Raw genomic sequence first — 13,558 nt, 5'->3', positions numbered from 1 at the left:
AGCTGAAGTCCTGTTGGCGCAGCGTTGGTTTCTTTTACGGTGCAGCAGCGACACTCAGCGGCTCTGTTGGAAACTGCATAACTTCAATTTTATACTTGCTAGCTGCTGGTCAATTATTCTTTAACGATTAAACAGCCAAAATGTAATGTATTATTTACATTTCAGTATCTGTTATCAAGTTTGGACGGTATTCGGGAAAAGTATTCCCTCAAGTCATTTTATACTTTGTGTTCTTAATGTCAAGTGCACTAAAGGTACAGTAATACTCACACTTATGATATAACAACCTAATAATAACGAGGGAATTGATTACTTAAGTAACTTAAGGGAGATGATGGAAACATCACATTAAAATGTAACCATGTTAAATCTCTTTCGACATTTTGTACAGACAGATATTATCTGAATCTGTTGTCGAATAACAACAGTGTTGGGGCAGTAATGTACAATTTAATTCAGTTTAGTGTCTACATCACTGGTAGTGCTCAATACAGATATGGTGAAATTAAGATACTGGATTTTCATTTTGATTTTCGGGTAAGGAAATAGGGACGATACAGGTTTTGCAGGACATTTTTGTAATCATAGAAATTCACAAATGTAATAAATAAATATACTTTATATATATATATACACTGTACATATGTATGTTTAATGTATAGTTTTAGAACACACCATACATTTCTGTCATTTTTTATTTAATTTAAAGATTAGCTTCAAAATGGTACAAAGGTAAGAAGTGAACCGCTAGAGGTTAAAAACAGGCAAAACTGAAAAATAATGTAACTATCGAAAGATGTTCTGCGGCAATGGAGGTTGATCGAGCCTTGAAAGTTGCCGCCACCAATTCCTACAGGTGTTCCAACTTTTCTTTATTACTTACAACTCGCTCTTTCGGCATCACAGTAGTGTTGGAACACACTGTGTTAGAGTACAGACCATCATAACACTTAAACATGCAGGTTTCCTAAAGAGAAATCATGAATTAAGTCAAGGTGTGAGTGAGTACAGTTTCTTTCACCATGAAAAGGTGGAAACTGGGAGAAGTCAGACCAAAAACCACTACACTCGCCTGCAGTTGATTCAGAACTCTGCAGCGAGAATTCTGACCCGCTCCACTAGAAGAACTCACATTTCTCCGAACCTTAAAACTCTTCACTGGCTTCCAGTTTCTTTCAAGGATCAACTTTAAAATTCTGGTTCTTACTTTTAGATCTATTCATGGTCAGGCTCCTCCTTACATCACTGATCTGATCCAGCCTTACACCCCAGCTTGGGCTCTGAGGTCTGTGGATCAGAATCTACTGATGGTTCCTGAACACGGTTCAGGACCAGAGGAGAGAAATCCTTCCAGGCTTTTGCTCCTAAGCTTTGGAACAATCTTCCTCTCTCTCTTTGCGCTTGATGGAGTCTTCTGACTCCTTAAAGAAACATCTTAAGACGTTTGTATTTGTTCAGGCTTTTCCTTGATTTTCTGGAACTCCTGTTGTGTTATCAGTTTTATCTTGATCTTTAAAGTATATACTTTATTGAGTATTGTTTTGATTGTTTAAGCGCTTTGTGACCCTGGTCTGGAAAAGCGCTATACAAATAAAAATGACTTACTTACTTACAGAATTAGGTTTCTGAGAGGCAATGTTGTGATAGTCATAGTATGCATGTCTCAGGTTCAACTGTGAAAAGAAGATTTCCAGTTGCAGGTTTGAAAGGTCGAGTTGCAGCAAGAGGCCATAGGTGACATCGAGTGTCAAACATGGAGGAGGGAGTGTTGGTCTGGGGATGTTTTAATGGACTGGTGCAGAGTGAGAGACACACTCACCACCGCAACAATCTGCAGCACCATGCAATATCATCTGGTATGAGCCTTGTGGGTCAGGGGTTCATCCTGTAGCAGGATAATGACTGAAAACATACGCCCAAGCTATTCCAGAACAATAATAAATGAGATAGTCAGCTTTAAAACCTGGAGTGGCCAGACTTCAACCTCATCGTGGTTTGGACAGAAGAGTGAAAGCAAAGCAACTAATCCTCAACAAGAAAAGGGTTCCTGCACATTTGGAATAATTATGACAGCAAATAAAATAGCAGTTTTTTTTCTTGAGTTTTTTTATGCTGAGAGAAGAACAACAGGTCCCAGCAATGAGCAACAGTGGTTGAGGATTCTGATTCTAGACTAGAAAGATCCCGCCCTCAATTATTTCTAACATTTAACAGGATACAGTAGTTAGGGGTGGACCGGGTCACATTCTGGAATTCTTCTGTACATGCTCAGGATATCCATTGATCTAGTGTCATAACAAAACCTTTCATTGTACAGTGTAACAACTATTTTTAAACCAAAAATTCGTTCATTATTGCATAAACTAGACTCGAGTAATTTTTATCAATCACAGTCCAGGTGTTTATCATTATTATGAATTTCCCGTTCATCGTGGTGTTGGTTCCGTTTTTCCATTTCTTTATTCATGTCATGCTTTCATCCTGTACTGACGTCACAAACAAGTCCCAGGTTGTGAGTACGACACTGGCAATATAAGTTTTCTAAGATTTGCATAATAGGGGTGTGTTTTATTTGAATGACGCACATTTAAATTAAAGGGGCGTGGTTTTCTCGCCCAATCATAATTCAGCGTCCTCAACCACACTTACTGACGTCACAGATAGTACATATGTAACTTTTACACGATGGTTTCGCCCTGTTTGAAAATATTTTTTTCTTTGTCCCTTTTATCAGAATATAATTATAAAGCGTCAACTAGCGGTTTGGATTTCAACGTTGGCATCAGTTTGCCTGATACTTGTGGGCCCTTCTAAAAAATGCCAATAATCTGTCCACAAAGTTATCACTGTCCTAGAAATAAAGTGAAGAATAAATAACATGTCACCAAAGGATGACATTTGTGAAGCCAAAAGATCAGGACGCTGAAAGTGCAGTCAACTTCAGAGGGTGAAGTCCACTCCTGCATCTTTCAGAGAGACTGTGAACATCAAACAGATGAAGATTCAGAGCCTCCACTTGAGTGGAGACGAGCAGAGAGTACGATACGGAGATGAAGGTGCAGCAAAACAAAGATGAAAAGTAAACCAACCAGTAGTTAACGGCGTAGAAAAATGTTAACGATATGGAGATACCAGCTCCACAGGACAGACTGAAGGAAGACGGAAACCAAATGAAAGAAAAACAAACTGAAGGTTTATTAAAGGCAGCAGAAGATGCAGAAGATAAGAACAGGATGGCAGTGGAGGAGGTGGGGGCATTTACATAGACAGGATTGTATTGAGATTGATTTAATGTTGGTGTTACAAAAGTTTGACTTTCAAGAACCAGAAGAGCTCAACAGTTCTGTATTTGTAATATCAAAATATACATGTTTGAAAAGTAAAGTCGATAGAATCAAAATGATTGTGGTACAAAAACATGAATATATACAACCATCATCAACCTGCTTCATATAATAACCCCACCCCACCCCTCGTAGATTTATATAAAAAAAAAAGCTGAAAATAAAAGCTTTAAACAAAACTGGAATATTTTCAACACTATCCATCTGAAAGACATTTAACAATGTAGGGGTTCTGTAACAAGAATCAAAGAAGGGAACATACAGGAGCGTGTCTGAGCTGACAAAACTGGGGAGTAACGGGGGAGTGGGTACTTTGGTCCTGACAACAATAACCGTCTAGCTACATAGAGCTTTGATAAACAATGTGAAATAATCTTTTACAACAATAGTGGCTCAGGCTGGAGACCACCAGGCCTGAGGGGATCGTGCGCTACAAGGCACTCGGGAATGTGACAAGGTTTAAGACTTCTGTGCGACATCGTCAACTTGGACCTGTCTGGAGGAAAAAGTGCACTAACGAAACCTGACTAGTTAACAGACTAGGATGACCTCCACCTGCTTTTTGTTTTTTCTCTCACACTGAAATACACTCGGTTCAATTCCCTCCAGGTACCTGAATGTGACAGGGTAAAGGCATATTTCTCTGTCAGGCTGATAAAAACACCTGAAGTAAACAAATTGTAAGGCCAGTAAACTATACGCCTCAGATTTAGAAAAGTCAAGGCACTGTGACGATCTACAAACTCAGCAACTACATATAGTATGGATAAGCCTCCTACAGTTACACATGTAAATGTCAACATAAAGAAGAGATACACAAATGTTTGATTACATAAACATCAAGGCCTTTAAAAAAAAAAAAGAATGGGCCTAGAGAGGAATAAATGAAGGCTTAAATAAGAAGCTAGACCAGCTCTACTCTTAAACCACAGAGCTACATCATCTAGCAAGATTATAAGCATAATCCATAATATCAAAGGGATATACGCATACAAGTTCCTCAAGCACTTGTGTCTTTTAAAAAGAAAGCTTACCCATGTTGGAATAATGCTGGTATATAGCTATATCTGTAGGGAAATAAGGCGATTCTGGGGAAGATTACGTTCCCCGAAAGAAGCCAGAGGCACTGTAAGGCACATGCCTGTGGTAAAAGACACAGATACAGGGGTACTTTTTAGAAAACAAACGTCGATAATACATCCTTCTAGAACCGTTCACACTGACCAACGTGTCTCAAAGTGGCATTGATGAACAAAAGGGAGGGAAGGGTAGAAAGGAATGGACACAATTGTGTTATGAGGAATGCTGAAGTGTGTCTGCGGTAAGATGTGTACATGCGTGTTAAAAGTGTATGCAATTTGGTCTTGTCTGATGGTCCATCATACATTTCTTCGACTATAGAACTAAATGATTAAGTGCTGAATACTCCGTACTTCCTTCAACCCCAGACATCACTTTTCAAAATGTGTCATGTCAAAACTTCATCAGAAGAGATGGGAGATGTGCTTATTGAGAGAGTGTCCAGGCTGGAGCCACTTCTATTGTGGGGTTTTGAAGGAAGCACCAGTTTTCAACAGCAAAAGAAAGCAACATAAATATCAGCTCCACTGAAAGCAACCTGAGTTAAGGAGCAATCAGAGGTGAAATTGATAGGTTGGGAGTGAAGGCACTCAGATGGTGGACTTTGAGAAGGACACTCGAAGGTGGTGGTTTTCTCCCAGATCGTGGTTGTGGAACTCGATCAGGCACTCGATCGCCTCTTCCACCGAGTTCATCTGGATCAGAGCCATCTTGCGGTCTTTCCTGATAAAATACAAAATAGAAACATTTAAAAAAGGCGCTTTGTGATTTGAATGAGGATTCCAACAATATCAATAGTAACAATTCCAAGTAGGAGAAAGGAAAGCAGTGTGTGGTAGTTTGTAAACGACATAGGAGACTAGAGAAATATATGAAACCTTTATAAATATGTTATTACAAAAACAGCATATTTATTCAGCTAATTGATGGAACTAAGTATGCAATTGAAGAGTGCAAATGATACAATTACAGTATACAGAAAAAATACAACACAACTGTATGCGTTGTATTAGAATCACGTTTAAAATTCAACTGGCACCAAGTTATTAAGTAACAAAAACTCTGGTACAACAACCAAGGAAAGGGGGGATATAGATAGAAATAGATGGCCCATGTTCTGTTCATGCAGCCGACTCCAGCAGGTAGTGGTTGATGTAAAGATGCGAGTGATAATCTGACTGAGGTACAAAGAGATGAGAGAAGAGAAACTTACTGAAAGAATTTGAAGGCTTTAACTGTGGCTCCAGAGCTGCCAAAGAGCCTCTTGAGGTCCTCCTCCATCACAGAGGGCCTGGTGAGAATACAAAGTTAATCTTTAGACATCTTGTTTATTTTAAGACTTGTGTAACAAAGTTGACCAGCTCAGCTAAGACCAGGCGAAACACCTACGGGATGTTGGACAGATGGAGTGTGGCAGAAGGTGGGAAGATGTTGGAATAGTTCTTGGACCCTGGCTTTTTGAAACGGTGCAGGGGGGAGTTGCTGAAGTCTTTAGTGAGCCCCTGGTCTTCATGTCCTTCTCTGGGCAGCTGCACGGTGGTGTGTTTGGACAGCGTTACACGCATGGCTCTACTATGAAGCCGCTGGCCATTCAGGTGACTCATTGCTGTGATGGGGTAGATAAATAGCATCTTTAATTATACAAGGAAGGAAAGAAGAAACACCAAGCATAAATGATGTAGTCGCTTAAAGAGGTCAATCAACACAAACACATTTTTTTTGTTTAAATCAGTGATACTTCAAAGCGATATTCAAATAAATGTTTAAAGTACCTAGCTGAGCCTGTGTGCCATCAGACATCTGGACCAGTGCGTTCTCCTTCTTATTGAACAGGATCTTTACTCTCATCACGTCGCCATACACGCCTGGGGAGGAACAAGTGGATTTCAGAATTTTAGAGTGTCAAGTTTATTGGTGCTATATAGCGGCCCACAGCAAAGCAAACGACAAAGAAACAAACATGAGGTGAACTATGGCAATTTTCCATTTTTGAAGTCAGCGATTTTTCTGAACTAAACACTAGTTGTTTTAGTTGAGCAACGAGAAAGTCAAGGGTCAAGACTAACCGATTACTTTAAATTGTTGTGGGTTATTTTTTTCTTTTGGAAATAATTTGGCATGCAATGATACACTAGTCATGCATATACTGACATTAAATAATATTGGATCAATCTCATATTTGTCAGCACACAGACTAGTAACAACAGCAGCAGCAGCAGCATTTCATTCACATTTTAAATCTAAATTATAGTTACAACTTCTTACAGCTTATACAGGGAAAACTTTTCTTGATTACGAAAGGGTCCGTATTGACTCAATCTCAAAAACTGATGGGAAAGCAAGTTCTGTTAGATTTTTTAGGGCTGTTCATTAGAAATGCTGTTGCCTTGTTATGTTGCATTTGTTCTCTCACACAAATCCACAAAATCCACAACAGTTCATACAAACCCCACAACAGACTACTTGAACCTGAATTTCCCCCACCCCCCAAAATGTCTGATGACGAGCCATCAGTGGTTGAAAACAAAGCCAACAACTTGAAACAAGACATGCTGGGTAACGGTAGTAATTAAAAAAAAGGAGATGAAAGAATGACAACGTACCGAAAAGAATAAAGAGGCAGTGTGGCGTAACGGTCTTTAGAGACAGCAGGGGGAGCAGCGGGGCAGTGGGAGAGGGAACAGGGAAAATAGACGAGCGGAGGACAGTGGAGTGGAGTCGGGACATGTCCGCAGGCCACAGGCAGCGAGGTCCACAGGAAGGCCACAGTACCATGGAGTAAGGAGAGGCATGAGGGACAAAGTTGATGAACAGGAGAGGAAGAATGAAGGTGGCAGGATGGAAGACAAATTGGGAGATGATGGGGGCATCGGTTGGACGGTGCCAATGTGACCAGATGTTTGCATCATTTTAGTTTGGGGACAATTAACATGGCAGAGAGGAAGGATGGGGAGTTGGGGGGTACAGAGAACAATTGTCATGGGTCGTGCAGTCAGTTGACAAGTGTTCAGGTGAGGGAAGGGTTTAAAAAAAGGAGAGGGGACAGAGAACGGAGAGAGAAAAGGGAAGTAAAAAAAAACAAGGTCAGTACACATGGAAACATAGTGCTTGAGACAGTAGAACTGGCTAAATTAAATGTACTGTCACTATGGGAACACTAGGAGAAAAAGAGAAAAAAAGATTAACAATGAAATACAGAAAAACTGCAGAGACAATATTTACTTTTTACATATTTTCTATTTATATATACATCTATCTATATCTATATCTACATACACACACATGTGTATGTATGTAGATGTATATATTCAAGTGAGCCATAAACCATTATCTATAATATTCTAAAAATATGTGCACATTTTCTTATTCAAAGTAATATTGTCTCTCCAACAACTCAAGAATGATTTAACTAATGAACATAAACAAATGAAGATATGAAATGGTGAGTTTAAATAAAGTAGTTAGTGTTACAAATAAACTCAAATTCACAGTGAGCAAAGTGGCAGATCAGAAACGCAGCAGGTTGGTCAAACACAGAGAGGCCATGGAAAGGAAGAGGATCCGACTGGCACTTATTTCGGTGTCTTTGCTATTTTAAGCAGCTAAAACCGTAGTGTAGGTATGCAATATGCTTCATAGGTTCCAATATTGGAATTGTAACTCAAGTTCTACGCACGTGTGTAAGGTCGGACAAAAGCATTTCGGGTGAAGTTTGTATTACAGTTCCAATGCAAGTCAAGTTGTTTATTATATCTACATTATTTAAGCAAACTTGCAGATGTATTAAACATATAGACATGGCTATTCTGGATGCAATAGGTATACATTTTAAATTGTAAATTAAGATTAATGGTGCGGCCATTTATCTAGGCAAGTATACTGACCTCAGGGTTGAGATTGCTGACCAGTAAGACATTGTGTCCACCAGCTGCAGCAAGGCCGGGCAAACCCAGCCGGCTAGCTGCAGCTGCTGCTGCCGCCATGCTACTGTGCCCAACACCGAGCGATGCCAAGGCACCTGGAATACCAGGCATTGACAGGCCTAGGAAGAGGAATGTTTTTAAGTTACAAAAATCACCTTGATGAGTCAGAAGGGAGGGTGGTTTGCATTACCTTGTTGGATGGCAAAGGCTGGAGGAAAGGCATGAGCTCCACCATAAGGAGAGGCAGAAATGAGTCCAGGTGCTGCTGCAGGGAAATTCAATTAAGTTTTATCCATCTCACATTAAACATTTTGCTCTAGGTTTAAGGCAGGTGATAGTAAAAATATTTTCTTGTGATCGGTCTCACCAAAAGCAGCAGCCATGGCCTGGTGGTCAAGGGAGGGTTGTGAATCAGCTGTAGGGAGATCAGGTCTGGTGTAGTCTCTGCTCTTATCATTGTTGTACTTGACATTCAAGCTGGTCAGCTTGGAGAAGCTGATTCTCAGGGTGCAGCAGGCATTGTAGATGTTCTGACCATCCAAAGACTGAAAAACAGTGTCGGGTACGAAAACATTACCTCTTATAATGATCCCCGGTTGAACATTGAAACTTTTCTCATCCAACGGTTCTGGTTGCTCCGGCCTTACCAGTTTGGAGTGCTGAGCAGTCATGCCATCCGCGTACTGGATCAGAGCCTGAAACTGGTTGTTCTTGGTGAAAGTTATAATCTTCAGCACGGTCCCGAATTTTGAGAAGATCTGGAAAAAGTGTAAATATGATTATTCTCAATAGTTCAATTATATGAACCTTAATGCAGTTACGTTGTTTTTCCTATACATTTGTCTACAGCAGGAAACTAAGTTGTATCTTATAAACTGTACATCTCTATTCATCTCAGCACTCAAATGGCCGGGGTTGTAGGTTTTTGTTTCAACCAATCAAGCTCTCCCTTTTTACCTGGTGAAGAACATCCAGTGTCACCGGGTAGAAGAGATTTTCCACAATGACTCGGAGGACGGGGCTCTGAGACGCTGCAGCTACCATGGAACTTGCATCAGCTGCGATGGCCATGCCTCCCATACCTCCTCCGTGAAGAGCATTGACGGCTTGCAGGGCTGCCTGAGCACGCTAAAGAAAAAAAAAAAAAGAAGTTTACATTACGCATACAAGAAGATATACAGCTTAATGGGTGGAAGATCTGAGTGCTCCAGCTATACAAGAAGCTGACAAGCAAGAAGAACAGCACCTACCACTTGATTGGGCGAGTTGTCAGTCTTCAACTCTTTATGGGTTGAGTACTGCATGTAGACCGGCTGACTTCTGATGATTGGAGTGACAGAGGAGTAGTAGTTCACCATTGTCTGTGCACATTCCTCGCTGTTTAATTCCAGAAAAGCCTGAAAGAAGAAATTAAAATATTAAATTAAACCTTCATCGCAAGCATTGATCTACTTAATCAAACTGTTTTTTTTTAATCATTTCATTTTGCAAAATATAGGATAGGAGGATATAAAAATCGATCTATAGAATGCTTACCTGGTTTTTTCCTTTAAGCATCAGCAGATTTGTGACTTTCCCAAAAGGCAAACCAAGGCTTATAACCTCAGCCTCGTTTATGTCATTGGGCAGCTTGCGTACGTGCACAACACGTGACGGAACTCCTGGGCTGCGGACGTCACCTTTGAATTTTTTGTTGTCGTTGCCATTGGCTGCAGGAGAAAACAGTAAGGTATAATCAGCAAGGGAACAGAAGGCCCTGGGTCTTCCTGAATAATGGATTGATTGCCATGGCAACGTAAACAAAGACGTCAAACACTACAATAAGACGGAAATAAGGTCACCTCTTTATTGCAACGGTTATTCCCTTACCTGGGTTCATGATATAGGGTCCGTTGGATATGCAAGAAGAAAAGAGTTCGTCTGAGCCCCTCTGTAAAGAAAAGTGGGGAAAATGTAATATGATGACCACTCATGTAACAGAACCGTTGAGTGAAAGCCATTTAATATCAATAACACCCCTTTCATGATAGTTTGTCCTGAACATCGAAATCTTTTATATTTCAAACCTCCCAAATAATAAAAATAATTATATTTAATGATCTTATAGTTCATTTTCCCCAAAAGCAAAACTAACAGCAAGAAACTAGCTGTTGAATCTTGAAATGTTTTCACTCATTTGTAGTGTGAGCATATATAGTTGTTTATCGATTTACCCTACAAGATAAAGTACCTGACATCTAGCAGCCAACGATACACCTACGCAAATGTATAAAGGCAACATACATGTATTATATTATTATTAAGATTTGTTTCATGGCATCACTAATGGATATGTGTAATGAAGTGTAGCAGTCACAAGAAGTGGCTCAGTATAAGCCCGACATCACCACAATGAAGGTCCTGTTTGGGACTAAAGTATGGGCATTGTTAGAGGGCTGAACACAAACATATGGAGTGCAGTAGAGCTTTCTGAGAGATGAAGAGCCTGAAGCACTTCCACAACCAGCCAAGCTAGTTTGACAGAATTCTTCCCCGATGAGAAACTAATCATTAAAAGTATTTAAATAAGCGTTGAAGAATAAATAAAAAGTGCACATGTTTACAGGGCAAATAAGGAGAGGTGCAACCCAACACTTGTAGTTTTAAGACAGTAACTGTAGAAGACCAGCTGGTCCATTGCCATTGTTTTTTAACGGAGCTACTCTTCATTTTTCTTTCTTTTCAGTCAAACCAGCAGAATTGATACCACATCTTAGGTTTTCCTGCTGTTCCTCACAGGGGACAGATGGCTACTGTTCCCACTCTCCTCTGCAACTTCCTGGTTCTAATAATAGACAACGCTCCGGAGTTGAAGCAACAACACTTTGTTTTACAAATTCAACAATATGTGGCAAGCAGTCCGTCTGAGCACTACTCAGAGGGCTTTTCCTGATATTGGATTATAGGCAAATATGCACAAATACATGTATATAAATACACCAAAAGTTGGTTAATATGCCAAAATAAAGTAAATAAACAATAAATCTAGATTTGTTCATTAAAGGAATTCAGAAAATGTAAAAACGTAAGCAACTAAACCAAAGTTAGCAAAAACTTGAAAGGTTTACACTTCATGTTTTACTGCCAACAAAATTGACTATGTTGTCAAAGACTTTAAAGCATTTCAAAAAGGCAACAGTCTTTTACTTGGACTGTGCAAACAATTGCTGCAGGTGGTAAGATGGAACAAAGAGCATTAGTCAGAAGATAACAGGTACAGACAAGTTGGTGCTTTGTGATTCAGGAGGGGGCAGGGTCAGTCTCGCTTTACCAGGGGCTACTTAAAAGGGGGGGGAAGATTGGAATGTGACCGCAAAATGCCAGACTTCTCTACCCAGACAGAATAATTACAGATTCCAGCAAACCAGCAGTCCGTAACTCATCACCATGTTAACCGCACCACAAAATGGTAAATCCAGAGTAAAAGGAACAGCCAATAACAAATTACCAAGTACATTGTTGGGGATTGTTGGTTGAAAAGAAAAAGTGTAGGGTGTGCCCGTATTAAGGGAGTGTACCCAAAACTTGTTTTGATACAATGGCGACCTTCATCTAGTAGGAGTATTCACGGAAAGTACCGAATACTATTGCCTGCATGGTTAAACCAATTAATCACAACAAGACTTGTTGAAGGGTTTGGCAACTAGTAAACAATTGTAATACATCTTCCACTACCACTCCTTCCTGCAATAAATTATATTGGGAATAAAAGCGTGTGTAACAACTGTACCACTTCTTGGTTGTAGGTAATAAGAAGCAGATGACACAAGTACATGATTATTCAGTAACGGACCAGAAAAAAGTAGTTCATTCATTTTAAAACCGTTTCTATTCAAAGTTCAAAACCAAACAAACATTAATCATGTGATACAACTACTGCAAACTTGACAGAATACAAGTTAAAAAGAAGAGGGCGAAATGTTGCCTACCTTTGTGCCAACAGATATGTCATGGACACCTCTGCAAAAGAAAAATGAATGGTTAGGAACAAGACAAACTACATTTAAAAAAAAAATGGATGAATAAGAATGGCATTTTACTACTTACTCAATTTCAGGGACGTAGGTAGATCCCAGGGGATACAAGTCAGTGTCTAAGCGGCTGTCGAATGAAAACACATTTTAGAGAGTTTTACCATTTTTATTTTGGTCGTTTTACACAGTTTGTGAAATACTACCGAACAGTTTCTTCCGTTGGAAGGTAAATTACGGTACTATTAGTTAAAAGTATAGTATTGTGGCGTCAATCCGCACTAGTTACGACAGGAGAGTATTTAAAAAAAAAAAAAAAGGTGTAATCGGGCCAGACATCTCCAACATGGCTCTGGTGCTTCTCCGCGGACAAATGAATGCGGAAATGAGACACGTTGCTTTAGCTACTGGTAACCACAAGTACTTTACGACATGGAAAACACTACGTGCGGTATCTTGAAACACATTTATGCGAATACTAGTCCAGATAAAGTACGTTTAAACATCGTGTGTTGGAGAATGGGTCGAGTTAAGACTCGTTTCCGTAGCTTCTTGTTAGCTGACGTCGCAGCTAACTGTTGCATGCTTTGATGAAAAAAACACATTTCAAGTAAACTTCCTCCGCACACGGTTAACTTGAAACCGGAACCGCGGTTTAACAACTTAATGCAGACAATTACTGTATCGAAATGTCACGGAATTATCCGCGTATCTGTGAAATAGTTGTTAAAAATGTTTCCTTGTGAACTTACCCGTCCATTGCACAAGAAAAAAAGCGCAGGTCTGAAGAGAAGGTAGGGCGGTAGACGTGCTTGATTTTCTTACAAAATGGCTGAACGAAACGTTGCTCGGCGCTGATTGGCCCGGCCCCGTCGACGGGAAGCAAATGGGCGGGTCTCCACATCGACTCGTGCTGCGATTGGACGAGAAGTCGATCATTCACCGGGAGGGGACGCGGTAAAGTTCCATCAACAACACTTTCGTGTTCATGACTGAGTTGTATTGAAAGGATATAAAAAAAGTTTGAGAGTTGTCATTGAAACAAGGATATTGAGTAGATTTCGACATTTAAAACCACACAGATTGCATTATATTTCATCAGAATAATTATACTGATTTTATTATCTTGCTGTGATAACGGTTTATAAGTTATTTAAAATGTCATTGTGTGTCTTTTGCATGTTCAAGGTGAATTAAATCG

General features: G+C 39.9%; 1 protein-coding gene across 2 annotated transcripts; it reads right to left on the bottom strand.

Moving 5' to 3' along the window:
- Nucleotides 1-3,171: 3,171 nt before the first annotated feature.
- Nucleotides 3,172-13,272, bottom strand: ptbp1a (polypyrimidine tract binding protein 1a). 2 transcript variants are annotated; one of them, XM_087779354.1, is made up of 16 exons: nucleotides 13,110-13,272; nucleotides 12,434-12,487; nucleotides 12,316-12,346; nucleotides 10,217-10,277; nucleotides 9,884-10,056; nucleotides 9,598-9,744; nucleotides 9,305-9,475; nucleotides 8,995-9,105; nucleotides 8,715-8,892; nucleotides 8,538-8,612; nucleotides 8,309-8,466; nucleotides 7,028-7,061; nucleotides 6,197-6,289; nucleotides 5,814-6,030; nucleotides 5,638-5,715; nucleotides 3,172-5,147 (listed from the first exon to the last, which is right to left on the bottom strand). In XM_087779354.1, the coding sequence occupies exons 1-16, from the start codon at nucleotides 13,259-13,261 to the stop codon at nucleotides 5,015-5,017; spliced, it is 1,866 nt and encodes a 621-aa protein (XP_087635480.1). In that variant the 5' UTR covers nucleotides 13,262-13,272; the 3' UTR covers nucleotides 3,172-5,014. The 2 variants fall into 2 exon arrangements, with proteins under 2 accessions (XP_087635480.1, XP_087635481.1); XM_087779355.1 differs by having other exon boundaries at nucleotides 8,538-8,609.
- Between the last annotated feature and the right edge of the window lie 286 nt (nucleotides 13,273-13,558).

The sequence above is a fragment of the Callionymus lyra genome, chromosome 18, assembly GCF_982586985.1.
Source record: "Callionymus lyra chromosome 18, fCalLyr1.hap1.1, whole genome shotgun sequence".
NCBI lineage: Eukaryota > Metazoa > Chordata > Actinopteri > Syngnathiformes > Callionymidae > Callionymus > Callionymus lyra.
The sequence above is the reverse complement of the archived record's forward strand: the minus strand, read 5'-3'. Positions and strand labels throughout refer to the sequence as shown.

Excerpts from the sequence above, each read along its gene's own strand:
- ptbp1a (XM_087779354.1), bottom strand. The coding sequence starts at position 13,261 with ATGTGGAGACCCGCCCATTTGCTTCCCGTCGACGGGGCCGGGCCAATC. Across the intron at positions 12,347-12,433 it reads ACCTACGTCCCTGAAATTGA|AGGTGTCCATGACATATCTG; the intron begins GTAAGTAGTAAA and ends TTTCTTTTGCAG. Across the intron at positions 8,893-8,994 it reads CTGCTCAGCACTCCAAACTG|TCTTTGGATGGTCAGAACAT; the intron begins GTAAGGCCGGAG and ends ACTGTTTTTCAG.